At 45.4% G+C, this 27,868-nt stretch overlaps 1 protein-coding gene across 2 annotated transcripts in view; it reads right to left on the bottom strand.

The window, feature by feature from the left end:
- The window catches only part of LOC135388458 (cytochrome P450 3A14-like), a 104,342-nt gene that overhangs the window by 28,245 nt on the left and 48,229 nt on the right, over positions 1-27,868 (bottom strand). For both annotated transcript variants that reach the window (XM_064618032.1, XM_064618033.1), the window contains 3 exons: positions 21,251-21,347; positions 18,651-18,776; positions 4,524-4,761 (listed from right to left, as the gene is read on the bottom strand). In XM_064618032.1, the coding sequence (XP_064474102.1) occupies positions 4,524-4,761; positions 18,651-18,776; positions 21,251-21,347 (461 nt within the window). The remainder of the gene's footprint in view (positions 1-4,523; positions 4,762-18,650; positions 18,777-21,250; positions 21,348-27,868) is intronic.

Raw genomic sequence — 27,868 nt, 5'->3', positions numbered from 1 at the left:
CTCTCCATAGAGCAACACAAAAACCGGGTCTCGCCTGCACTCAGCCCAGAAAACTAAATATGTCAAGTTAATATTTCCACACGTTCCTGCAAGTCCCCTAGTTAAGCTCAGTCCAATCTTCAACCGTCATATCAACATCTTTCACGCCGGCAATAAATTAAAAGAAATATTCCCGCAAGCACCTAGCACCTGGCGTTTCGTCGCAAAGCAACATCCACAATTTGCTTGTTTCTCAATACAAAAAGAAGGCGCCCCCGGGCCCTACTTCTTGTTGTGAAACTTGCAAATTCACCTTTCCCTGTTCGATAGTTCAAGATACTGCTAGTAATGTAACATTGTAATATACCTGTAAGCTGGTAGGTTTTCCTGAATTTTATGTCTATTTTATGTGCCCGCTCACTCCAGGTCATGCCAGTCATCCCATTCTCCTCTCTTAGTTGTGTCCACTATATATTTCGCTCCATTTTACGTGTGATGTACCTCATGAAGCGCAGACTCTGCGCGAAAAGTTGTCAGTAAAGCCTTTTGGGGTGTTTCATCTTGCTTTCTTCATTTTTTAATCATCAGCGAAACGTCAAGAACACCTGGAGGTGGTAAGCACGCTTTGAAAAACTGAAATTCGATCGCCCGCCTCCGCGTTTGAGATACAGCAATAAAGCTTTCGCAGAGACTCATATTTTGGCCCCGCAACCCAAAACAATGAAAAAAAAAAAAAAAACAGAACAACAACAAATATTTCGAGTCGCCTTATCTCTCCTTTAATGAAGCGGTGATAAAAACTGCACGTTGCATTCAGGAGTGTACTTTCTTGTGGTTGCAAGGGGCTAGGTACCGCACATAGCTCCGGTTTTGTCATGACCTGGAGGTCAGCCGTCCCTAGAGATGATGAACCGAAGGATGAAGGAAGACGAGGACGGAAGCGGTACTTTTTAAAGATACTTCGAGTCCACTGCTTAGGAGTAGCTGAAGTATTTCTTGAAGTAATCTTAAAATTGTTGAAGGACTGGGAGCAAACATGAACACAATCAAAATATACACGGATGCCAGACTTGAGAGGGCGATGCTAAAGATCTTGAAATAGTGACTGCATGATGCGTTGGAATTAGGGCGGCGCGTTCTTTAGGTCGAAAGGCACTCGCGTCTATATATATGTTCCGTGATGGGCAATACATGCAGCTTTTTTTCACAGTCATGAGGCTCTCTCCCAGCTCTCTTGCCAGTATGGACATTTCCAATCCATTGTTTGAAAGTCTGTCAGCCACATTGTGGATGATGTTATGTAGGAGTGCAAGGGACGCACGAGATCGTGCGGTCAGTTAGAGGCGCATAGCTGGCACGAAGGCGCTTCTTGTTTCCACGGGACACTAAAACCAGTCCTCCTGACGTACCACTGCGCCCATACACCATGTTGCAAGCCCATTGGCCGAGACTGTGCACGCGCTCCGACTGGTCGAAGATATTTTGAAATCGCGTTTTGTACGCGCGCGTGTGCGTGCAGCGTCTCGGCCGTTTCAGCATAGTTTCGAAATAGCACGGCCGGCATGTCGTCTTCCTGTGTTCGGTGGTGTCAATCGACAGAATAGCTTGCGGAAATATGTTCGCGGGTCTATTCCTCCGCCCATTGTGAGTCTACGCGTGTTGTGCTGTTTCTGGACACAAACTATTATCCCACGAACAATCTGTCAACTGTGGTACCGGAATGCTTCATGATTTGGAGCGTGAAGAACAAGTTCGGGCGCCGTTGGATTTCGAGGACTGTCAACAAAGATAGGATTACGTGCCACACAAGCGCTTTTCGCTTCGCCATAATGGATGCACCACAAGCAGCGAAGGAAGGTGCTCATCATGAAATGGTACGCACTCATAAGACTGGCTCGGTATTAGGAGTTGAACGGTGTGTTCATTCTGCTTCATGTTCAAACTTTGTCCCAGTGTGTCAGCAACGCAGTGCGTTTTGTACGCACAGTGCACCCATGTATCAGATCTTTGAATCAGTGCTTTGGATCAAATAAATCTTTATTTTACCCCAAAATCGCTTTAGTTATTTTGGATTCCGGATAACGGCGGCAGGCCTGAAATCCAGTAGAAGTCGATGGCTGCCAGGACTGGCCGAAAGGCCAGCCAGACATTGAGGCTCCTGATTGGCCGACTAGTTGTGCATAATATCCACCACGTTGCAATTCCAATGGTCTGTCCCCTGGTATATATCTGTGCAGCGGCTGTACGGAAACGCGATTGGAAGAAGGTCAATACGATGTTGCGTACCAGCGAAGTGGCCTAAATCGTCTTGATGGCGAGCAGATACCTCGTTATATTGAGCCCAAATATCGGCACTATTGCCAGCTGTTGGCCGGTTTTTCAATGTACGCGTGTGGGAGATCCGGGTGAATAACACCATATACTATGATAGTTACTTGGGCTGAAGCAGTGATAGGTGCTGCTTGACGGCGATGGCGGAGCTCCCTGGTCAACGACTTGCCAGGGCGGGTGTGTGAGTGACGGCTGGGGCAGGGTAGGGGCAGGGTAGGGGCTGGGGACGGTAGGCAGCCTGGAGGGTGCAAGGATGACTTCCTTAACTATCTTACGGCGGGGGGGGGTAGTTTTTGTGTCGCTGTAATGGCCACAGTTGTGTGGGCATGCTGGATCTAGACGGACTTTCGAAACTCGAAAATGAGCCGTGCACGTGCCACTTGAAACCAGTGTTCACCGAGAATAAAGGAAAGACACTGTTTTCTCGATGATAGACTTGATCGTACCCATACTCGTACTCGTACTACTTTGGGGCAACGCTGTGCCTGTTGTGAGCACAGTGGTAACTCCGGCAACAGCAAGAGAAGGCATATCGTAGTCCAAGGAGTCAACTTGTGATCCCAGATGATGCACTTCGAAATGAGCGTGACATTAGGGCCTGAGTTTCGGAAAGCCTCACATTCACTTATTCCAGTAAAAGTGTCTGTGAAAACGGGCATCGCAGCTTTGTGGTCCCCCATGGGGTGTTGGAGCACGCGATGTGCAAAGGAAGTGGCCGTGGTGGGCATGGGATCTTGAAGGCGAGAGTTAAGGATTGGCGTTACACGAAGGGCACCTTGAGGTGAAATGCCGTATTTTTTTACACTTCTTGCGGACGACATTCAGAGGTTCTGACCGCTGCGTAAAACTGGGACACCATACCATAGCTTGCTGCTTGGTCCCTTCCTGTTTCTGCAGGTAAGCGAGCGCAATACTGCAGCGTGCTGAAGCGATGGTGGATGTGCTTCGACTGCCCTCTGTTGAAATTGTACTGTGCGGCTTAATGAAAAGAGATGTCCCACTAAAATAGGTCTTGGAAGGTGCTTTGGAGGGACCGTAGACGCGATGGGGGTCTTCTACCATGAGACGATGGCTCAGCTATGCTCACAGTTGTGAATGCTGGAGTGTGCGTGTATGCAGACACAAGTAAAGTGGCTACACTTGAACACGTGAAGAACGTTTCGTTGCAGTGCTTCCCGTATGATATGGTTTCTACAAGGTATTCAAGCTTCTGGGCACCTGAAAGTATCGAATCAATGATGAGCGCAGCTTAGCATAGTCACGAAGAATTTGGGAGCTGTATTGCACCTCAACAGTAACATGTTATTGACATTGAATCAGAGACACGTCGTCCGCAAAAGTGTTGCCTCCTTTCTAGTTGCATTCGGGTGTAGGTGCAAGGGGTAGATGGCTGTTCACCTTCGGACTAGAAGATGGCGTACTTTTGAGCACTTAGTGGATTTCGTACATTTCACTACATAAACAGGGACAACCGATAGCAAGTAAACTACAACATATCACAAAATACAGTATTTAAACAAGCAGTCGTCATTTAGCGTGGGTGACATTCGCTTGGTCAGATTTACTTCACTGGGAAACTCCTGTATGTTCATTGTATCGCGTTGCTGAGTAGTATGCGTCGTCTCTAACAGGCAGCAAGCGACGTCAGTAATTGTAGCCAGAAAATATTTCCGAAAGGGTAGCGTATATAGCGTATTACCATGAAAAGAGCGATGGACTATTGGAAAGCACGATGGAAATTGATATCCTAAGGCTGAAACACAGAAGGAGAACAAACACACAAAGCATCAAGTGCCTAATAACAATGAATGAAGAAGGGAGGAAGTCACTGAAAAGTTTAGCCAGCTGTAGGACTCGAACCCACATCCTCTGGATTACCAGTCCAGGAGTCAACTAACTGAGCCAAAATAACACGCCTCCCCAGTGACTTCCAGAAGATGTGGGTAATCCTTCGGTATTCCAGAAGTTGTGGGTTCGGGTCCTACAGCTGGCTAACCTTTTCAGTGACTTCCTTCCTTCCTTCTTCATTATTGGAAAGCATTTTATTATCTGCGGAGACGGGACACTCATTCGATTATGCATTACATAAGTATGACACCCGTAATGGAAACGGATAGATGATATCTCCAAAAACTATCAGCTGAACGCACACTTACTGCGGCTTATCCACATTTCTCACCACTGGAAGTAAGCAAAGGAGACCTGAAACTTACACGCCAGAACATGAAAGAGTCCACGCATGGTGCCAGGCAAGGTCTGTATGGCTTGCGTCAAGAAAGGGTGGTCGAGGTCCCTCTGGAAGCTGTTCTCTATGCCAAACGCCGCACGTCCCACGTAGTCCATAGAGAGGGCTTTGAAAGTTTTCAGCATTGGGAACTCCTTTCCAGTGTCGGCTTTCTCACTTATAACGTCGATAAATATATCAGCAACGTCACTGATGTGCGGTACCATCTGGGAAATCAATGTATGTTTGTGGTTATTACGCAGCAGGTATATTTCACTGGATGCGTTTGTATGAAGCAGCTATCATCTGTAAGTCGAACTTAAATTACTACATGAACTGAAAATGAACTTAAAGTTTAAGTAAGTACACTATTAGCATCGACAACGACTATCACAGTGGTTTTGATAGCTGTGCTAGAGTTGCAGTGACCTGAGTCCCACTATATATTTGACATGATAAAAACGTACAGCTCCAATCAGACGGTACACCGCACCACAACACAAGCAATTAGCTTGGATCCTCCGGTGTCAAGGGTACCCGTAAAGTTTTCGAGAAAAGAAAGAGGGAATAATAATTGCTGCTGTACCACTATAGTAAATTCATGTTCTTAGCATACACCGGCAATATCTTTGAGGAACCAATGTCGACTTTTAGGAATCTGTGAATGACAGATGGGAGTTTGCCGCTTACATAGCTAAGCATATACGGGGTGTTCCATTTAAGGTGTACCCCATATTAAAAAAAAAAAGAACTGCACATCGTACTGAAGCGAGACCGTCGGCATAATGTTACCAGCCTTGCACGATAGTTAGCATAATTTTCGTTTCCTTTCCTCGCATATTTGTGTATTGCACGCTTTGCTTTTTTAGGGTATGCGGTTAGATCTTCATCTGGCTCTTCGACTTCCTTACGGACCGAACCGTCGCTATCTTTACATTCCAAGGTCAAAGCCCTAAGCATCCAGTTCATCAAGCACTGCCCCGAGGAAGCATTCTGAGTCCGAAACTGTTTAATGTGGTGATGGCCGGCATAAAATCGGCAATTCCTTGCAACTGTCGTTTTCCGTATATGCAGATGACGTTGCGCTTTGGACAGTAGGAAAATCACACCCAGACATTCAGCGCTGCTTACAGCTGGCTTTTAATAATGTACATACGTACATCGCCCAGCTTCGGATGGATCTTTAACCCGAAAACTGCATCGAGCTCCCCTTTAACGCAAGGCTATGACAAATTTTCCAGAAGGTGCCCAGAAGCCTGGGCCTGTACGTTTCCATCGCTTCCTTGGCGTGGCTGAAGCTGGTGAACTCCCGGTTGAGGTTCTATGTGAACGTAAAACGGCTCGGCACATCCTACGTTTGCGTGCTCACATTCCCCGTCACACTCCCCTCAGGAAAATTCGATACCCCCCTTGAAAGATACCCCCCTTGGGTCAGTTTCAGAAGGCCACAGCTGTAGTTCAAGCCGCTTAATTCTAAATGCTTCAGTTCAAGAACCGGTTCCATAATAGTGAGTTTTGCTACATGAGCACTCTATGAGCTAAGGGTTACGTAAGGGTACGTAAGGGTTAGCGTTGGTGTATCTGCGCACGCGCGAAACATAAAGTGGGCTTCGCAACAGCGCAAAGCCAATACGCTATCTGTTCCGTACGCAGAGACGGTAAGGTATGGTGTAATAAACAGGGACTAATATCAACTTTGTTCCATTGGAATGTCGCTGTAGGTGAAATTCGCTATACGTCCGAGGGTGGTTCCATAAGTTTCTGGCCCCAGGTAGAAAATGCACGCGAATTTGAAAATGCGATTAAGGACGCGTAGCGCCATCTGTTGGAGGGCCGGAGCACCACCCTCAACCCTCTTCATGCTTCTGTCGGTTGGAGAGCGGCATTTCAAACAGCCAGGGTGCACTCTTCAGTTAAAATGGAAAAAATTGAGTACCGCGCTGTGATAAAATTATTGACAAAAGAGGGACTTTCGCCTAAAGAAATTAAAGGGCGACTGGAAAAAGTGTACAGGGAAACCTCTCCGTCGTACACAACGGTAAAAGACTGGGCTAAGCAGTTTCGACTGGCGCGAGAGTCCATTGAAGATGATCCACGCGATGGTCCATGCCCAAGAATTAAGGACAAAACGTAAAGCAGGCTTCACCTAAAACGGATTCGATACAGCCTGTGTATTCTGGAACGAAAAGCGCGTGCTACATATTCTGCTGGCAGCGCTTTGCATTCGTTCTCTAATGGCATCTTGCTTCTTCCTGGACAAAACTTTTGTGCAATTTTTTGGGCACGAATAGTGGCATCTTCAAGGTTCCATTCGGGTTCCAAATTTTGAACCTATGAAAGAGCCTTCAATAGGCGCACGAACGCAAAGCGGCGAAGCCCACGTTCAAGGCCACGCGCAACCACAGGTTTGGGAAATGGCGCGCCGCAGAAGAGACTACAACAGATAAAGAACAAGAAATAACAATACGAGGAGCAAATATTTGTGTGTTACTTCACGTGGTAAGGGTATAGGATATAAAAAACTAAAAACTTGACAGCTGTTAGGAGAACTAACATCGTTGAGGTTGTAATAAAGAGCAAACGTGTGTTCATTATGGCTGTTACGAAGTCTGTTGGTATCTGCTAAACTGTGAGCAATCAAACAAAATATAAAATAAAGGTGTGGTTGGAGTGAACGGCACAACAATAACAACAATAAATGCTGACGATGAGACAGGGTGTTTCACCGCGGAGGTGCGTACCCTACCCCACTGCACGTGGAACATTATGTGAAGATGATGAAGGAAGGATGAAAACACAAGAAAGAACTAAAATGAACGTCAGAAAATGAACAAATGACAGCTTAAGACGGCATGTACTACTTTGCACAGGAAAATGTGATATCTGAGGTTCTACGATGTGCTAGGGTTGCCAAACCAGGTTTATCGAGGATAGGTTCATAATTATAGACACCAATGTGTCGGTCATAGAGATTGTACAATGACAGGGAATTTGATGCTGTCATTCGGTCAATCTCTTATCTTTGAAAATTAGTGAAGCTAATTAAGTATACCAGTTTAGTTAGCCATCGAACACTGATGCGATCGGCCAGGAAAGATATCCGAGAGGCCAGGTATGTCAGGCGCCCAAACGGCACGTCCGGGGCTCTCATAAATTTTTAATAACAACTGTGACACCTAACAAAGGACAACCTGCATATCCTCATGTGTTTCCATACCGACTCCCGGAAGAATTCGAGGCTCGTTGGAGTAGACCGAATGTACAATCGTATTGATGAAATAGCGCAAAAAAAATGATACAAACAAAAATTGGACATGGTTGCAAAATTTGAGACATACACAAATAAAAGATTTGACTAAAATTGGCGGGCTAAAGTGTGCCTAACGAACCAGCATTCAGTTTGCTTATAGAAACAGGGTATTCTGAGGCACGATAGATCTATAAGTTGAGTGAATGTTGGCGTGGATATGTCGCAGTGACGTAGATGGTGTGGTCTAGACGAAAAAAAAATGCTGAAGGCTTGAAGGCTCGGCAGTGCAGAGAACCTACGGATACGCATGTAAGATGAGGGAAGTAGGACAATCATGCACGCACGCGCATGACGCTGAACTATGAAACCGATGTATATATTCCGAAACTTCGAGTGGCTGTACACACCGTTTGTATAGACTGCGTTTTTTTTTTTCTTGTTTCTCGCTCTCTCCTTTTTCCTTTCTTTTTTTTTGGGGGGGGGAGCGGGGGGCTTATTAATACCTGAAGACAATTTATGATATACAGCTATATAGGATGTCACGCTTCCTCGCAAACGCAGGAGCCTCTCTAAGGAGGAAAGCGCAATTGTAAAAGGCGGTCACGTGTTCCGTTTGTATTATAACACATTACTCTGCTCTAATTTGACCACAATAACGCAGACGAATTTTCTTCTAACTTAAAGATATTTTAGCCCATCACATGCTGCGTCCCATTTGTTTGTTCGCCGATGATGTATGTTTTCTAAGACACAATTTTTCTTTTCTAGTCCTTGGTTAGAAGGCCATCCTGGTCAGCGCTGCTGCAGGCGGCTCATTGCGGCATGATGCCAAAAAACATGTATATACGGGGTCACGCTCTCCTGTCCGTACCCCTTGCATTTGTTTCCCAGATCTAGAAACATAGTTAGGACGACGTCCCCTGACGCAGATATTTCCCTGCAGTATCTTGCTCAAATTCCTTTACCACACCTCTGAAAAGATAGCACTCTATTAGCAGTGTCTAGGTACTGCATTTCCAAGAGCAGGGTTTCAAGAAACTGCTCGAATAAATGAGTCTGTAGGTCTCACAGCAAAACAACCGTCCACCTTCTGCGTACAAATGCTTTGAGAGCGATAAGAGCTATAATCAGCTTCTTTTGCGGGACTCGCCTATGCCCACTCGACTACTAAAGTTTCTCTCTCTCTCTCTCTCTCTCTAGCTCTCTCTGTTTTTTCTTTTTCTTTTTTTTTCTTACAGTGGCCGCAGACCGGCCACTGCTGCACGGCTAATGATGTACTCGTACCGCGGCATCAAGCGCGGAATTATTATTTTATCTGTATCTTGTTGAGTTGCCCGCTTCATCACGGCTTCCGCGTTAAGCACATGGCAGACAGAAAGGCGAGGGCGATTACAGCAGCTATCAACGAAACCCGTGCACAAACCGAAGCAGCACAATGTGCTGAAAGTTGAGTGCAATAGGGGTGGACGGGTAGGTGGAAGACCTTGAACGAACTGGTGAAACTAGAGAACATTGATAAGACATATACCGTCCACCCTTATTGCACTCGACTTTCGGTACATTGTGCTGCTTGGGAAAGTAACGACCGACTTATTGTTTTGTTTGATTTTAGTGACTTTTTTTTCCTTCCATCTTCATCTAATGAAGACATTCCTTGTTCTTCAAGATATCTACTGGAGCTGATAGCACTGCGGTCTTGTCTTGAGTAGGAAGTATGCTAGGACGTTGCCAAAGCTTATTCGCCCTGCGCGCGTTCTTGCTATTGTTCTTGTATGCAAGAGCTTTTGTGCCCGTATTTTCTGCGGCTGAGAATTCTGGGAGTCTGCGACGGGAGTACGAACAGATGGGCCTTCCTATATGTCTTCAGACTGCCTGTACGCCATAGAACGAATAATTGCTAAAACGGTATTCGATAATCTGTATGGGAATATGCAAGGAATATATTACACGTCCGTGAGAAAGCTGGTAGACATTATAAAGGGATCTGATGCGAAAGTCAGACTGCTCACTGACAGCAAAACGGAAGTTGCTAAATTCACATCATTAACAGGAAAGAATGACAATTTACTTCCTGGGAATCTACCACGTTTTGCGACCCCAGTCCTCTCCTCGGACACCAGAGATGAACTAGCACAGTTATGGGATCTTTTCAGAGGTGTCGTAAAATAATTTGAGCAAGATACTGCGGGGAAATATCTGCGTCAGGGGACGTTAAACGTCCTAACTATGTTTCTAGATCTGGGAAACAAATGCAAGGGGTACGGACAGGAGAGCGTGACCCCGTATATACATGTTTTTTGGCATCATGCCGCAATGAGCCTCATGCAGCAGCGCTGACTAGGATGGCCTTCTAGCCAAGGACTAGAAAAGAAAAATTGTGTCTTAGAGAATCTACATCATCGGCGAACAAACAAATGGGACGCAGCATGGGATGGGCTAAAATATGTTAAAGTTAGAAGAAAATTCGTCTGCGCTATGGGCTAGGAGATATCAGAAACGTGACGTCACGTACTGGTAGAAGGTGGCATCCAAGAGGAAAGAGGCCACGTTTAAGTGTCATACTCAACCAGAGCATGTCACGCATGTTAGATGTGGACTCTATGACGCGAGGTGAGCTAAGAACGAAAATCGGGAATGACGTTCAAAGATCCAGACGACGGCAAGCTGTGGCAAATGTTGCGTCACAGCTCGAGTAAGGTGGTTTGAAGTGCCCCTGATTATTTTGGCTTCAACGTTAAAAGGAGGACGTTGTGATTGCATATGCAGCCATGCGAAGTTTTTCCCAACATAAAGACGTCACTAACTCTTATGTGTAAATCAAATGTTCATCGTGCTTCATTCGTATTTATTCAACTCATACGTACTAGCAATCGATGCTACACAACTGACTTTTACATGGTGCACGCAGATGCTTATCAACCAGTCAATAAACTTTTCTTCACACCTACAGAAACAAAGACGAACGAAGGAAAAAAGACGCGACAGCGAACGACACAGTCCCAAGGAGTCTGCTGAAAGCGCGAGCATGTACTACGGCTGGATCAAGATAGTAACCCAAGCAGCACAATGTACTGAAAGTCGAGTGCAATAGGGGTGGACGGGTAGGTGGAAGGCCTTGAACAGACTCTTGAAACTAAAGAACATTGATAAGACACATACCGTCCACCCCTATTGCACTCGACTTTCAGTACATTTTGCTGCTTGGGAAATCTTCAGAGGAAATACGCTGATAAGACAGCACACCAGCTAGCACCCTCTCCACTGACGAAAAGAAAAGCCAGGAGCACGGCTGTCGAAAAGCACGCGGCATTAGACTGCAATAGGGATATATTTGAGCCACTACGGCGTTAGCTGTATTAAGTACGGAAAATAAAAGACAGGAACGCAGCACGATATGTTCTTTTTTTTCGTTGCCTAAAATTGTGCTTATTTTGATAGATTTTGATAGATAGATTTTGAGAGATGACGACAACAGAAAGTCGCCACAAAATCGCAAATCAAACAAAAACAACAGAAAGTCGTGACTTCTTAACTTTTTTTGGAGTTTCGAGGTGAACGACATATCCACAGTATCTAAAAAATGCAGATGACATTGACAGGGCATCGAGCATTATTGTGGTCACAAGAGAGCAGAGTAATGTGTTATAACACAAACGGAACACGTGACCGCCTTTTACAATTGCGCTTTCCTCCCTAGAGAGGCTCCTGCGTTCGCGAGGAAGCGTAACATCTTATAGCTGTATGATAAATTGTCCTCAGGTATTAATAACCCCCCCCCCCCAAAAAAAAAAAAAAAGACAAAGAAAGGAAAAAGGAGAGAGCGAGAAAGAAGAAACAAAACCGCAGTCTATACAAATGGTGTGTTCAGCCACTCGGAGTTTCGGAATATATAGATCGGTTTCATAGTTCAGCGTCATGCGCCTGCGTGCATGGTTGTCCTACCTCCCTCATCTTACATGCGTATCCGTAGGTTCTCTGCACTGCCGAGCCTTCAAGCCTTCAGCATTTTTTTCGTCTAGACGACACCATCTACGTCACCGCGACATATACACGCCCGCCAACATTCACTTAACTTATAGATCTATCGTGCCTCAGAATACCTTGTTTCTACAAGCAAACTGAATGCTGGTTCGTTAGGCACACTTTAGCCCGCCAATTTTAGTCAAATCTTTTATTTGTGTATGTCTCAAATTTCGCAACCATGTCCTTTTTTTTGCGCTATTTCATAAATACGATTGTACATTCGGTCTACTCCAACGAGCCTCGAATTCTTCCTGGAGTCAGTATGGAAACACATGAGGATATGCAGGTTGTCCTTTGTTAGGTGTCACAGTTATTAAATATGAGAGCCCCGGACGTGCCGTTTGGGCGCCTGACATACCTGGCCTCTCGGATATCTTTCTTGGCCGGTCGCATCAGTGTTCGATGGCTAACTAAAATGGTATACTTAATTAGCTTCACTAATTTTCAAAGATAAGAGATTGACCGAATGACAGCATCGAATTCCCTGTCATTATACAATCTGTATGACCGACACATTGGTGTCTATAATTATGAACCTATCCTCGATAAACCTGGTTTGACAACCCTAGCACATCGTAGAACCTCAGATATCACATTTTCCTGTGCAAAGTAGTACATGCCGTCCTAAGCTGTCGTTGGTCCATTTTCTGACGTTCATTTTAGTTCTTTCTTGTGTTTTCATCCTTCCTTCATCATCTTCACATAAAGTTCCACGTGCAGTGGGGTTGGGTACGCACCTCCGCGGTGAAACACCCTGTCTCATCGTCAGCATTTATTGTTGTTATTGTTGTACCGTTCACTCCAACCACACCTTTATTTTATATTTTGTTTGATTGCTCACAGTTTAGCAGATACCAACAGACTTCGTAACAGCCATAATGTACACACGTTTGCTCTTTATTACAACCTCAACGATGTCAGTTCTCTTAACAGCTGTCAAGTTTTTAGTTTTTTATATCCTATACCCTTACCATGTGAAGTAACACACAAATATTTGCTCCTCGTATTGTTATTTCTTGTTCTTTATCTGTTGTAGTCTCTTCTGCGGCGAGCCATTTCCCGAACCTGTGGCTGCGCGTAGCCTTGAACGTAGGCTGCGCCGCTACGCGTTCATGCGGCTATTGAAGGCTCCTTTACAGGTTCCAAATTTGGAACCCGAATGGAACCTTGAAGATGCCACTATTCATGCACAAAAAATTGCTCAAAAGTTTTTTCCTGGCAGAGGCAAGATGCCATGAGAGAACGAATGCAAAGCGCTGCCAGCAGAATATGTAGCACGCGCTTTTCGTTCCAGAATACACAGGCTCTATGGGAGCTCTTTTAGGTGAAGCCTGCTTTACGTTTTGTCCCAAATTCTTGGGCATGGTCCAGTGGAAAGGGTTACACAAGAAAATTTTTCTCTTGTCGAGGAGGAAGTGCTGAGCGATAGGCGTCTGAAGGTCAAGGAAATCTCAGAAAGGCTGGGGCTTTCCAAAACAACCGTTTTTCGCATCATCGGCGAGGGCCTTCACATGAAAAAGGTCAGTGCGAGATAGGTGCCACAACTTCTCTCGTCAGTTCAAAAGCAACAGCGCGTCGTCTGTGCCAAAGAGTTTTTGGAGCTCTGTCAAGAGAACGAAGAAGAAATATTGAAGTCAATTGTCACAGGGGATGAGACTATAGTGCTCTACTATGATCCCCTTTCGAAGAAGGAGTCGATGGAATGGCGCAAACCAGGAGAAGCACCCCCCAAAAAAAGCCCAGGTCACACGATCCACAAAGAAGATCATGGCAACAATATTTTAGGATTGTCACGGGATCCTCCTCATCGACTTCAAAGAGAGGAACACCACAGTGAATGCGATTTATTATGCTTCACTCCTGCACAGACTGCGAGACGCCATCAAGGAAAAGAGGCGCGCAGGTTGAGTCGAGGTGTCCGGTTGCTCCAGGACAATGCCCCTGTCCACACGGCTTCTGTTGCCAAGGCTACACTGAAGGAGTGTGGCTTCGAAGAAATCCACCACCCACCCTACAGTCCAGACTTCGCACCGAGTGACTACTTCCTGTTCTCAAACTTGAAGAGGGATCTCAGAGGACAGAGATTTCAAAACGATACTGAGGTGCAAGAGGAAGTTTTCCAGCATTTTGCGGAAAAAAAACTTCGGACTATTTTTTCAAGGGTGTAAGAATGCTGGTTGAAAGGTGTCAAAAGTGCATCAACGTTAAGGATGACTATGTCGAAAAGTGATACACTTCTTTCGCCTCTATGACTATTAAAAGTTGGTCGGGCCGGAAACTTATGGAACCACCCTCGTATATTGCGCTGCAATACATTTGTTGTTATATTTAATTTTTCCATATTTTCCCATGGTGGGCTGACACGGGAGAATTCAATGCTCATCGATTGTTGGAATAGTTTAACACGGGCGACGACGAACGTGAGCTGTTAAGTCGTTGTTAAGATGCTCCCACTATTCAGATGTTTTCCTGCTGCCACGATCAGAGTTAAATACCAATTACAATTTCATGTGTGAGGTTAAGAACAGGTGCCTACTGTTATTTGACACCTTACATACATTTTAATTGTACGTGAAAAGCACACGCCGTGCTTTTATAACAAATCGCAAACATTACTTTGCTCCTTTCAGTTTGCGCTAGCACCCCTAACACACGCAACTTGCACCTACGTAGTAATTGGTGCTGAGCATACTACATCATGATGCTCTGTTCATTAACCCACGAATGGCAAAGATAGAGGTGTGAGACAGACTGGCCTAAGAAAAATGAAGTAAACCGGAAAGTAATTTCATATTTTTGTTCAGAAAATAGCAAGTACTCCGCAGTTTGGTCCGCTGTCAGGCCCTAAAATTTACTGCCCAGGACAACAACTACTAAATAAACTTCGCAAATAGAGTTGTGAATGCAACGATCTACGTAAATATGTACTTGTTGTGAACTTGATAGAGCTAGGCTATATAATTACGCGATTTTTTGCCCACAGAATAAGAAATACTGGTTCTTCCTTTTGCAAATTATGTCGAAAGATATTATCCTGTTCGACATATCATCGTTCACGGTTTAATTCAAAGTATGCTCATTCGTGCACATGGACTATGAACCGTGAGGACAAAGCTGAAATGCAGTACACACACTGTGACGTTCATTTAGCTCCATACATTTAGGAAAGGTCCAATGTTGTGGCAATTCATTTAGCCCACAAAGGACTAAATTCGCGAGCACAGAGCAAATTTAGCCCTTTGTGCATTGTCTTACGGGATGCTTCTTTCATCTGCAAGTCCTTAGCGTACATGAGTCACACTCTACCTAGCATTAAATTTCTGCCATAGCCGGTAACCTGCGTCAGGGCCGGCGAGAGCGTGAGGCAGCCGGCGATGGAGCCCCGAGACGCGGACTTCATGATCATATAAAAGAAAAAAAAAGAAGAATGAAAGTAAACTTAGACTGTGTTATCAAGACGTGAGGACTGGGCCAGGGCATGACCCATCCCTGGAGCCTGTAAGTTATCTCGTCGGCCTTGACCTCGGTAAGTGTGGTCTAGTATTCGTGTCCGTTACAGCTTTTTTAACGGTTCAGTTCAGGTTCAGCTCAAATATGGCGGAAGCAGTTTCAATTCGGTTGAGTTCAGGTTCAGCTAAAAGCAACGATCAATAACGAATTCAGGTGATACGCCTAGTTTTTTTATCCTCGGCTGCTTTCCATGGACCCAGTTGTTATGTACGCTGACGGGCTCGTGAAAATTATTTTGTCGCTAAAAACATTTTCTTAAGCTGGCACTGACTGCATTAATTCGAATTTCGTCACGAGTACAGGGACACACTCCTCCATCATCCTTCCCAAGCAGCACGACAATATTTGTCCCAATATTTGACCCATATGGGCTGCGGGGATTAACGAAATATTGCTCCAGTATGGGCTGCCAATATGGGACCAACATGCGGAGTGCACCCATGCTCCATATTAGACTAATACGGGATGCCCATATTGGCAAGCCCATTCTGCTCATATTAATAATAATTGGGTGTTTACGTCGCGAGACAACTGAGTCTGCTCATATTGCGCCAATATTTCCGTGGTAACGCGACCGTGGAGTCCGTGTAATAGTAAAGCATTATCCGATATAATATCCATCACTGATATTACTGCTCTCTTCTTTTCGCTTTTTCATTTGTACATACCTTCTTACTGATCCACGTTTCATAGCATTACAAAAACGACACCGCATCCCCCTAAAGACGAAGAACAGGTGCTACCCCCAGTCTTGCTGGAGGACCAAGGCAGCCCAACGGAACTGCCAATGTCAAACATCCCTCAGAAGCCTTCGTTGGGATCGATGTCGCACTGAGGAGAAAATACACAGCTCTCGTCTTCCGTAAGCTTTTGTCGGGACCTGTGCAACTAACGACTCGCGCACTCCCCATGACGGTGATAATGCAGTTCTCAAATCGGTCATGTCATATCAATACCTAGGTGCTCATATCACTTCAAATCTCGGTTGGAAGAATCACATCGAGTGTATTACAAATAACGCTAACCGTACGTTGGGATACGTCAGACGTAACCTTCGCTCTTCTTCGACAGATATCAGTCCTGCATTACAAAACGCTCATCCGCTCGTAATAAATCCGCTCGTAATTACAATCCGCGTGGCAACATGGGACCCTGCTTCCCTAACGTTAATGAGCCAACTGGAGAACGTAGAACCATGTCAGCCCGTTTCATTTGTTCAAACCCTCAGCGCACATCCTGTGTAACTGCAATGAGAGCTAAAGTGGGCCTGGTACTTCTCCAATCAAAACGCATACTTTGCAGGGCCGTGTCCCTTTTATAATATAATTTTCCACGAAGCTTTGAAGAATAAACTTATTACTGAGCCATCCAATGTATCATTGCGGTTAGATCATCCTCACAAGGTAGGAATAATTTTTAATTTAATTTAATTTTTAATTTAATTTAATTTTTTCTTACTTTTTCTCTCTCTCTCTCTGTGGCAACTTGCCGCCCGTCTCGGCAGGCAGGCCGCCTTCTCTCTCTTTCTCTCCCTCTCTTTTTTTATTTTTTTTATTTCTTTAGATAAACGATACCCCCCTGATGAACAGTATAGGGGCTATGTACCCTGTACACACAAGTTTTAAGTTTATTCTCCTCATAGTGTGTACATGGGGGGGGGGGGGGGGATGTGGAATAACTTGCTTTGGATAACATGCACTACGTTGACATTTCTTCATACCTTGTCATACTGACATTTAGGAATCACAGATGGTATTGTAGAAGGTATCATGTTTATTGAGACTTTTTGACTATACTCACTCACTTTCCAATATAGCAGATGACTGTCTACATTGGAATTGCCACAACACTTATCTGAATCCCTATGTGGCAGTGACCACCACAGAAAGGAAGGCACTAAAATTTTACTGGTATCCACCTAGTGATTCTGCAACCGTAAGGTGCTTACAATATATCTTACAGCAGTACTGTGCTAAAAAGCTTATACTGCAGTATTACTAACCGCTAATTAAATTTAAACTGGTATGTAAGGATGATATAATGAAGTGAATAAATATATAAAGCAAACAGGAACAACTTTCCTCCACTATTGTGTGAACATATGCACCATCACCAAAATAATATTGCGCAAGTCTGGATCCTTCTAATATACGCGCTCGAGTCGCAAAAGCGTTATTAGGCAATTAAAAGGAAAGTATTTAAGTCTAATATATGCACGACGGGATGCACACGGCTGTTTGTGAACGGAATGGTTCGCGAATGTGCTTTTATAATGTAAAGTGGAACACGGGAAGAGTAATGTGGCGTAATTTATCGTGCACGTCCTTTTGTTTATATTAATTTATTTGTATTCTCGTATGCGTTTCGTACACCCCAATCTCACAGCATAGCAATTGAGCTCTCAAACAACAACCATCTGTTGAACAATAAAGGAGTGAGATTAATATAAACTCACTCATAGACTGGTACGCAACGCTGGACCCAAAGTGTAGCGACACGGGAAGAATAATGTGGAGTACTTCATCGTGCACGTCCTTTTGTTTATATTAATTTATTTATATTGTCGTATACCGTATGCTTGCCGTACATACCAATCTCACAGCACAGCAATTGAGCTCTCAAACAACAACCATCAGCTGAACAATCAATGGAGTGAGATTAATATAAACTCGCTCAAAGACTGGTACACAACGCTGAACCCAAAACCCCTCGCCGCCGACGCCGCGTATCGCGGTCACGAGGCCATAACAACGCTGTGGAGAGCCGCCACCGAGAGTGGCTGTCCTATCGCTCGCAGCGCCCCCACAGCCTTGCACAAGGGCGCTCTATTTCGCATCGCCATCCCATGCCTCCCGCTGTCTCTCACCACGCTCCCCGGAGGAGCAATGACGTCATCCGCGGAATGCGACAGCAGCGGCCCCCAGTGGTGAAGCATCGCTCGTAACGCCCTCTAGTGGTGTACCCTACACAATGGGTAATCCTTCCATTCATCGGAGATAATCCGTTTATTGGGGGCTGCATTGGAAACAACACCCGTTATTTGCACTTGTTTATAAGCATTCCCCATCGTTTCATTTATTACTTCTAGATATTTGTTTGTATGGGCCCACTCGCCTCTGTAACGCTATGCCTTGAAGGTATTAATAAAATAAAGAAAAATAACGGTTTTCGGGTAAGCGTTCGGTTCGACACTCTTGATGCGACAAAATAATGATATTTATGATTTAAATAATTATGATTTATCATAATGATTCGGAAGTTCCATCTCCTATTGCTGGTTGTACAACAAAATCGAAAAGCGTATAGAACCCTAGATCGTTAATAAAAACGTACCTGTTTGAGCTTGTTTGATGTAAAACCTTGACTGATGCAACTCCGCACCTTCTTCCACTGAGAGCCATTAGCAAGAACTACGGTGTTCCCGATGACCGGGTGCTCCTGATCAGCGGGCATGACGTACTGCATATACATTGTGAATTCCGTTCAGCTCAAACGTACATACATACAAGAACATGTATACTTGTCGATACCAAAATACCGGAGCAGCTGAATTACAAAATATTACACGGGATAGCAAGAATGTGTACACTTCCCTTTAGCTGGATTACTCAAATTGTATTTCTTGTGAGGTTACTTGATGGGCGCTGGTTCTGTTACGTTGTGTATGTCCTTTCCATTTGTCATGGTGCTGATGCGAGACATGGCCCCATTTCCCCCATTTCCCCGTTTTACTCTACTGCTACGGACACGGTTAGCTAAAATCGCCTGTCCAATATTACCTCGCTTGCGCTTGAAAGTGTTATACCTCTGTCAGACGGGCACATATACGGGTTTTAACGCAACGGCATAAAGAAAAATCCGTAGCTGAAATAGGGCCTTAAACATTGGGAGGCTGCCAGACGGTATCCGTGAAGGCGTTTTACCGGTGATGTTCACATCGATAAACACATCTTCGAACGTTGAATGAAATGTAATTAAATCACATTTGTTCTCACTGTGAGCGCTGGGGGACAACGTTTGGTTTGCACTTAGCCAATTTGAAAAACAGCAGACGATATTTATGTTTGAGCAAGTTCGATGCTGTATTGTGTGCGCACAGTTTTGGATGCAGACGACACGGAGTGCAGTGGTTCCGTATCACTACGGACTGACGAGATATAATGGGAAGCAAGGTGCAAATATTCACCAGAAAAACTCAACGCGTTGAGCACGAAAAAAGTTAGCTGATATTACGTCTCATAAAAACATTTATTTCGAATTGAAGGAAATTGCGCCATCTTGTTGATGGCGTTTGGTAACGAGACTTCGACAATTTCGGGTAACCGCCGTTAACTGTCTTGCGGCAGCCTCGTTGCCCTTACACCTCAGTTTTGTCACAAAGTCCGTATGACTGACCGTCTTGTAAGAATTCAATGACCGTATGCACTTAAGACCGTAACTGTTAAGGCCGTAGATGCGCCTGACTGACAGGGGTATTATGCCGATATTGTATCTGAAGGTGGACCATGTGCAGCACGTGTTCATTACTCGAAAGAAATTGTCTTGCAACACCTGGTGATTTGAGATGCGATAAACCAGGCAGTGCTGATCTTAGACAGCCGTGTGTCCCCTACAGTTCATGTCAGTATTGCACTAGAAGACCGCGTTCCGCGGATAGTACTGCACAATGGCATTTATGGGTCTTTGTTTACTGTTTGTTTCGTTTTGTGATATCGTATTACTTTCGCAGTTCCATACTACACGTCAGTGTGTCATCCCTGATTCCATCACTTCAGATTTCAGGCCTCCGCGCCACCTGCGGACGTCACTAATCACTCCCGCCCCGCCGGTGAACGCCAAGGTCTCTCTGCCCCTCCCTGATTGGCGTTGTCCACTTCAATGGGCGTTCACTGATTGACCTTGTCGTGACGTTTGCAGAGAGGCAATTCCGGAATGTGATTCAACATTCGTCGTCTTGTCTTATCATGCATTACAACAAATTGCACAGAAACAAGTCCACTAATGCACGTCGGATTTTCGGCGTCAGTGATGGTGATGAACGAGAAGTAAAAGAGCATTGTAGTTTGGAAATCGGCCCCGGCGGTTGCGTAGTCCCTTTAAAGATCGGTGAAATTAATTCGTCAAGTGAAATTAGTTCACCGATCCTCCGCGTATGATCGTAGCTCTCAGAACGTAAAGACGCGGCTTGCCATTATATACCCATTATCAAGTTTAACTTTGCTTAGGCTCTGACTACTTGGTTGATGATGTAATGTTTCTCGGTTGGGTACATGCGAAAATTAGATCACGTCAACACAACCCTGGTCATTCCGAAAATATGAAAATAAATATGAAAAATATTTTGCAATCATTTAACTCAAAATGTTGTGTGTCTCAAGATTCCGACCCGAATATTTTTTGCCAACTCGTCACAGTGTCTCGCACGGGTTCAAGTACAAATGACAGTTCTGCACTCCAGGTACGATTAGATCAGAGGATTCCATTCCAGATGATTCCAGATTAGCACATTCCATGTGAGACTATGCCTACACTACACCATTCGCTACATACACAAATATTTCGATACCTTTCGCTACTTTCTGAATGCCTGTTGGCAATTTTCAGGATTTTGACCAGGCGACCCTGCTAGACAGAGGCACCCCTCTGGTACCGTGCAACTGCTGTACAGCAGCGCAGACAATGCGAATTATGTTAACAGCAGAAACCCAGGGTGACCAGCAGTAAATTTTCCCTGCGCTTTAGAGCCACCCGGGAGCGGATCCAGGTAAACAGTTCGAGCGGGGGAGGGACGGTCTCTTTGTCAGACCGCGTAGTGGATGAGAAGAGAAATTGATTGTATAAACTGACGTGTTTTTGGGAGGTGGGGCGATCGCCCAACTGCCCCACCCCCTTGGATCCGCCATTGGCGCAACCTGCACACAAACGCTACTCACGCCCCGGTCAGTGAAATTGGTGAAGTCCTTGATGAAGATGCTTTGCAGTATGTCCAAATCTTTCACAACGAGGAAGGGAACGTCACCAAGGAATATACTAGAGGAAATGTAAACCAGCAGAGCATTATCAATCTACAGCTGCTATTGCTGTATAACCGTACAAGAGCAAAATGTAACCGTGCATGAAGGAAGGAAACAGAGGAGCGGCCCCTCCGACAATTTTCCATCGGGGCGAGCGTAGCCGCCTTCACATTGCATTCTGGGATGCTCCTGGCTACCACGTGACCGCGCACGTAATGCTCCAGAGAGCACAGCGCCAGTTTTGTCACAGTTCCGATTATAGTATTATGTTGAACGCGTGCTTGCAGTTTTATTTCTGCATGTTCGGATGTTTACTCTTCTTTTAGAGAACCAGTCACAGTGTGCAGAACGCAAAAGGGGGACGCGGGACCGGAAGCGTCACGTGTGGCAATGGTCACTTCCAACGTATGTACGTTTCTTGATTGAGTGGTAAAGAATGCTGCACCCAGAGCACCATTAATCACATTTGTACAATAACAGAGGATATGAAACGAATATGAGCCACAGTGTCAGGTCCCTCGAACACACAGGCGAATAAAACAATCGAATTAATCGTGTTCTTACGAATAAAACGTGTACCCGTGGCAGAGCTGCTTTCCGTTAATCGAGAGCCGCAGCCGGGACAGGGACACATTATGATACGTCGTTTCTGTGATGGTGCTCACATTTTCACAATAAATGACTGTCGAACAGCAAAATCACACGAACAATAGCGCGAGAAACAAAGCATTGCAACACCGAAACTTTAGAGAGTATCACGTGGTGGACAGGACGTAATGGCGATTTTGACTCGAGCGACCGATAGAGGGTGGCTACGCTGGTCTGGAGGGAAGAGACACCACTTGTGTTTTCTTCCTTCATGTAACCGAGTAACAAATCAATAATTTCATTCGCATTCTTTTTTCTCACAAGGAGCTTTGATATTCTAGCTCAGCTTTATTTCTGCTTTTATCAATATACGCAGGCAGTACAGAAAACACTACCTGGGAGCGATCTCTGACGACATAGACAACCCTCCCACTGTCTGGGAGCATCCCTGACGTCACATCCACGGCCCCGCTGCCACACCAGTCACGTTGACTCACTCGCTTGAGCTTCGTGCTGTTTTCAATGGGTGGTGCAACTGCTCGAGCTTTTCGCGCCGCTGGCGACACTGAGCGGCGAAATGTGAATGCTACTCGAAAAACCATTTGACGTTGCTGGATGGTGCCACAATAGACCATGATCGAACACCAATTTGCTTAACTTCAAGAGAAGGCACCACAATTAGCTGCGCTCAGTTTAAATGGCTTGAATGTTTGCAAAGCATTCCACATTGCTTTCTCATGGAAGCCGCCACAGTAAACCACGCTACTTGTGACCATGTCGTATAGCATTCAAGAGATGGCACTACAGTTAGCCATGCCAAGGCGTGAACGTCACTCACAAATCAGTTTACGTTTCTTTCGACGATGGCGCCACAATAAACCATTCCACTGATATCCATCTCTCACGGTCATCAAGAGATGACGACAGCCGCGGCAAGTTTAAATGACACTCCACAATCAATCCCAAGCTCTAGTTCGAACGATGCTCTGAGATTACATATAAAAACATGAGTATAGGTGAATCCTGTGTATTAGAGCTATACACCTCCGAGGTCACGTATCTCCGTTCGTGTTCAAATTGTGTATTTTTTTAGAAAATTCTGAGTGCTTCTCAGACACTCTCAGACAGAGTGTTGTCTCTTCAGGCAAGGTGGTCCGGTCAACCTCACCATTTTTTTTATCTTTCAAACATACATTAAAGCCTTGTCCCTAGGAGGCACATTGGCGCTGAAAGTAGTCGAAAATAATTAGTGATTATTTTTTTAAATTAATTATCGTTCAGATGTGAGCATTTCGACCATTGCACTTCCTACGAAGTTTTATGCCACGTACCACGTATCTTCGTACCTATTCAAAGTATTCAGCCGATTCTTTTTTTTTTTTTTTGTTCACACATTGTAAGGGGTGGGTAGCATTGCATCCTAACTTCTGAGTGGCTTAAATTACTTTGAGCGGCAACGGATTTAGTGATGACCCTGCATGTGCACTTCCATTTGTGGTTTTGCATAAAGAATGTTCGCGCTCGTGACAATAAAAAATTATACCTTTCTTCGTTTTTGTTTAATAATGATAGAAAGTGTCACTGCACAAGGCGCTTCACCGCGTAACACAGGTTCATTGCCATCATTACCGCCCTCACAGCTCATGAGCAAAAGAACCGCGTTGAAGTGCGTGTTCCATAACTTCGCAAATCCAGCACACACATATATGTATAAGCTTAAGCTCATGATTTAAAGCATGAACTGATTTCTTATAAACGTATTCACGGTTCGCACTACAGTGTTCGTTCGATCCTTTGCATGATCCTTTGCTGGTTTTGTCTCCTACTGCGTGCCGTCGGTGCCATCTCACGGCCACATGCCGCTGTTGTACAGCTCGAAGCAGAGTTAACTGGAACGCCGCTTCGACTGACCGAGCAAGAGGCGAGCCACTCTGGCGGCTTTTAGCAGAAATAAAGGGCGGGGGCGTCTCGACATTTCCACTCCAGTCGGAGGGGTGTTCGCTGTGGTGTGCCGAACAGTGCTCAATCAAGCTGGCCTTATCTACGCTGCGCCTATTTGTGTTTCGGGCGATTGTTTCTGAGATAATGCGGAGAATTGATGTCATGGCACGCGCCTGCACGCTCTGAAAACAAGGCTTCACCGCATAGCATGCTGTGCGCCAACCACAGCCACGAATGATAGGGTTATCGCTTCCGATTCGAGGAGAGAAGGGGGCGTACGCCTTTTGGTGGCAAGTTGGGTATATGGTAATTGCCACAAAAAGGTATACGCCTCCCTCTCTCATGGAATCAAAAGCGACAACACTATCGTTCGCGGCAATAGTTGACGCTCTACGTGCTATGCGGTGAAGTTCTGTTTTTAGAGGGCACCCTTAGAAATGAATGTCACCGCATAGCGCGTTCCTTGCCAACCATCATCTCAAATGATATCCCTATCTGTCCTGATTTGGTAATAACGGTAGGCGAACGCCTTTTTATTTAGGACAGTTATGAACAGCATAACCCAAGCAGCAAAATGTACTGAAAGTCGGGTGCAATAGGGGTGGACGGGTAGGTGGAAGGCCTTGTACAGACTCGTGAAGCTAAGGAACATCGATAAGACACATACCGTCCACCCCTATTGCACTCGACTTTCAGTACATTGTGCTGCTTGGGAAGTGTCACAAAAAGGGCCTACGCCTTCCGTCTTCAACAAATCAGGAGAGATAACGATATCATTCGAGATGATGGTTGACTAGGAGCGTGCTATGCGGTGAAGTTCATTTTTAAGAGTGTGGAAGCAGGTTGGCGCATGGGCACGCGTCATCCGAAACGCTTATTGTGATCGAATGAAATGAATAACAACTTCTCTCTTTCGAAAAATTTACTGGGTTCAGAATAGAGGATGCAAAGAGGCTTGAAATAATTAACGATGGTAATTGTGAAACCATCGTAATGGATTTTTAAATAATAATAAAACAATGCTTTCATGGTGTTGCATGTCGCGTTTCTCGGGAGTTTCTCGGAAGAACAGCCAATTAGTACACACAAATATTTGTGTGCATGCTCGCACACAGTGCTTGGAGTCAGCGTGAAAGTTTGCTATTGGTGTAGTGAACGATGATCACGGCTAGACAAATTCACCATGACCTTTGTCCCCACTTCAATTTTCATCAGTAGAGGTTCGTCCCTACCTCGACTGCATGTTCCCCAAATTTGCTTCTCCCACCTTTCGTAAATCGCATTTTGATTTTTTTTTCGCCGCACATCAATCATTTTTCTGAAAATTTTTCTAATCTGGATCGCTTCACCTTAACTGTAATTTTGGAAGTTTAGGAGAGGTGACAAAAGCCTCACCCTCATCAGCCCTCATCGCGCTGATGTCCATATCTTGATGATGAGGACATCCGAGGTCGTGGTCCTCTTCAGGACGGGCCTTTCGTAGCGGACTAGCTGGTGCACTCACGCTCAGAGTGACAATATGTGGATTTGGGGAAAAGCAATGCTGAATGAATCTACTGGTCATGGACGTTAGCTGTTGTGTTTCCTTGTGTCTTGACAGCCGTCTGAAACAGGACAAGGGGCACATGCCACACCTTACCTGTCACGCTGTTGATGATGTGGTGTATTGATAAGACAGTGGTGTAGACGACGTTAATATGATAAAAGGCTCAGACCTGCATATAAGCGAGCATACACGCCAAGCATTTTCTACTTCGATTCTTTTTGGCACTGTAAACGATGCCTCCGCGCGTCAGCTACGAAAATATAGTTAAAATAATTGGGCTTTCAAAACTTGTCGACTGCAACAGATTGACTTCCCAGCGACAGATTGCCTCTCAGATAGGCTGTGCATTGGCGGTAGTCAACCGCGTCTTACAGGCGTTTAGAGAGGAAAGCCGAATCAAGGATGCTCCCCGTGGGCCACCACCACCACCTACCACGCGTGAAGCAGATGAACAAATCACTGCTATTAGCGCTGCTGATCCGTTCATGACTGCCGCAGACATCAAGAGAGAATTAACTCTGGAGGCGTCAGTCTTCACCGTCAGGAGGAGGCTGGCTACATCAGGACTGAAAAGCTCTGCGGCCGCTCAAAAGACAGGCCTCTGCGATGAGCACAGAGTTACAAGGGTTCTCCTTGCATAACAACGTCGACGCTGGACTGCGCAAGAGTGCGCCAAGTTCATCTTCACAGATGAATCTACTTTCTCCTCACGTTTCAACCAGTGGCGCAGCGTCTGGAGGCGTCCTCGGCACAGGTAGCAATGTCGCAAGCATTTTTAAGATGATGTGATACTCCCTGTAAAATTACGTGACATTTTATAATGCTTTCTGACTGTTCTAGGTTCATGCCAGCCTATGTCCACAGATGGGCGACATTCCGTCGGTGTGTGGGGTGTTTTTCTCTATTCACGGGCTGGGGCCCCTTGTTCGAGTGCAGGGACGCTTCAACGCAGCCGCTTATAGGGACATTATAGAACATGTTCTGCTGCCCTGTGCACTTGACGGGCCCTTTCCGGATGGCTGCTTCATCCTTCAGCAACATAGTAGCACGGTACACATGGCAGGAACCGTGCAAAGGACTCTCGACGACCTTGGGGTTACGCAGCTTCAGTGACCTGCAAGGAGCCCTGATCTAAATATCATCGAAAACACCTGGGGTCTGTTGAAGAAAAAAAAATGAGCAACAGATTTAGGAGCGCAGATGAGCTATGGACGGCAGTGGAAAACCAGTGGACTGAACTCCTGCAGAACGCTCATCTTCTGGATAATTTGTATGCTTCACTACCGCAGCGAAAACAACAAGTCGTCGCAGCAAATGGAGAGCCTGTTGGCTACTGAGCTTGCAAATTCGGAAAACCGTGCTGCCACTGCTGTCCTCAAGCGAACAAAAAATGTTGTCGGCCGATGCTTGAGCACATTTTTATTATTTCACCCAGGACAATCCGTCCTCGCCGATCAGGCCTCATGTAGCGGGACACCAATTTTGGCAACTTCAATATATATACCACTAAACCATTCCGCAGTACCCTAGACAATTTGACACTTCAGTACCTGCAGTTTGACATCGGCATCACGATTATTATGGTGACAGCGGCGACGACGTCTGCAAGCATGACGAACGTATCTGGAGCAGTGCGGTGGCAACGACTTGCTCGTCTTGATCACGGATGATTGCTGCTAACGGTGGTGCACCACGAGGTGCGTCCTTCATCCAGCCTTCCTTTCTGCTTCTACGGAGCAACCTATCTACAATGAAGTATACATGTGCCAGAAAAACGGAGTTTTAACCACTGCTGGACGTATCTGACGTCCCAACACCCGTTTCTCAGAGCAGACTATGGTTGATGGTGATACGGGTAAAAATGAACGCGCTATGTAGCAGAAAATGGTTTATGCCATCAGCCCGGAAATTCTTTCACCTTTGGCCCTTACTGCATTTACGTTCCCAGCAAACATTGACAATGACAGGCATCTCAGTTGTCTCGCGACGCAGACCCCCAATTATTATTACTATTATTATTACAATGACATGACTGTTTGTGCAAAATGGTAGCAGTTCAGGCTTGTTGGAAAGCGGTAAAAATAGTCGGGGCACATTGAAAACTGACATGACGGAACGGACACGAATTGCAGTGTTGTGTGGGATATCCGTTCCGTCCTATGTGTTGTTTTTGTCTATTTGCTTTCAAACCAACTGGTTTCGTTTTTGAACAAAAAATAAACGTCTGGCAGTGTTGCGCGCGTTGCTTCGCTCTTGCTTGTGCTGCACAGTCAGTGAACGGAACTCGGTCAGAGCTGTCGTCTAACACAGGTTATGGGCCCAGTGTCGACTGCAATACAGACGGGGAGCAGGGTGCCATACCATACCAAAATCTCATAGGAAGCCTCATGTACCTAGCACAACCCACGAGACCAGACATTGCGTTCGCCATAAATTACCTGAGCCAACTTAACAACAATCAC

Source organism: Ornithodoros turicata, chromosome 3, assembly GCF_037126465.1.
Source record: "Ornithodoros turicata isolate Travis chromosome 3, ASM3712646v1, whole genome shotgun sequence".
In the NCBI taxonomy this organism is placed as follows: Eukaryota; Metazoa; Arthropoda; class Arachnida; order Ixodida; family Argasidae; genus Ornithodoros; species Ornithodoros turicata.
This window is presented reverse-complemented; position numbering and strand designations above follow the sequence as displayed.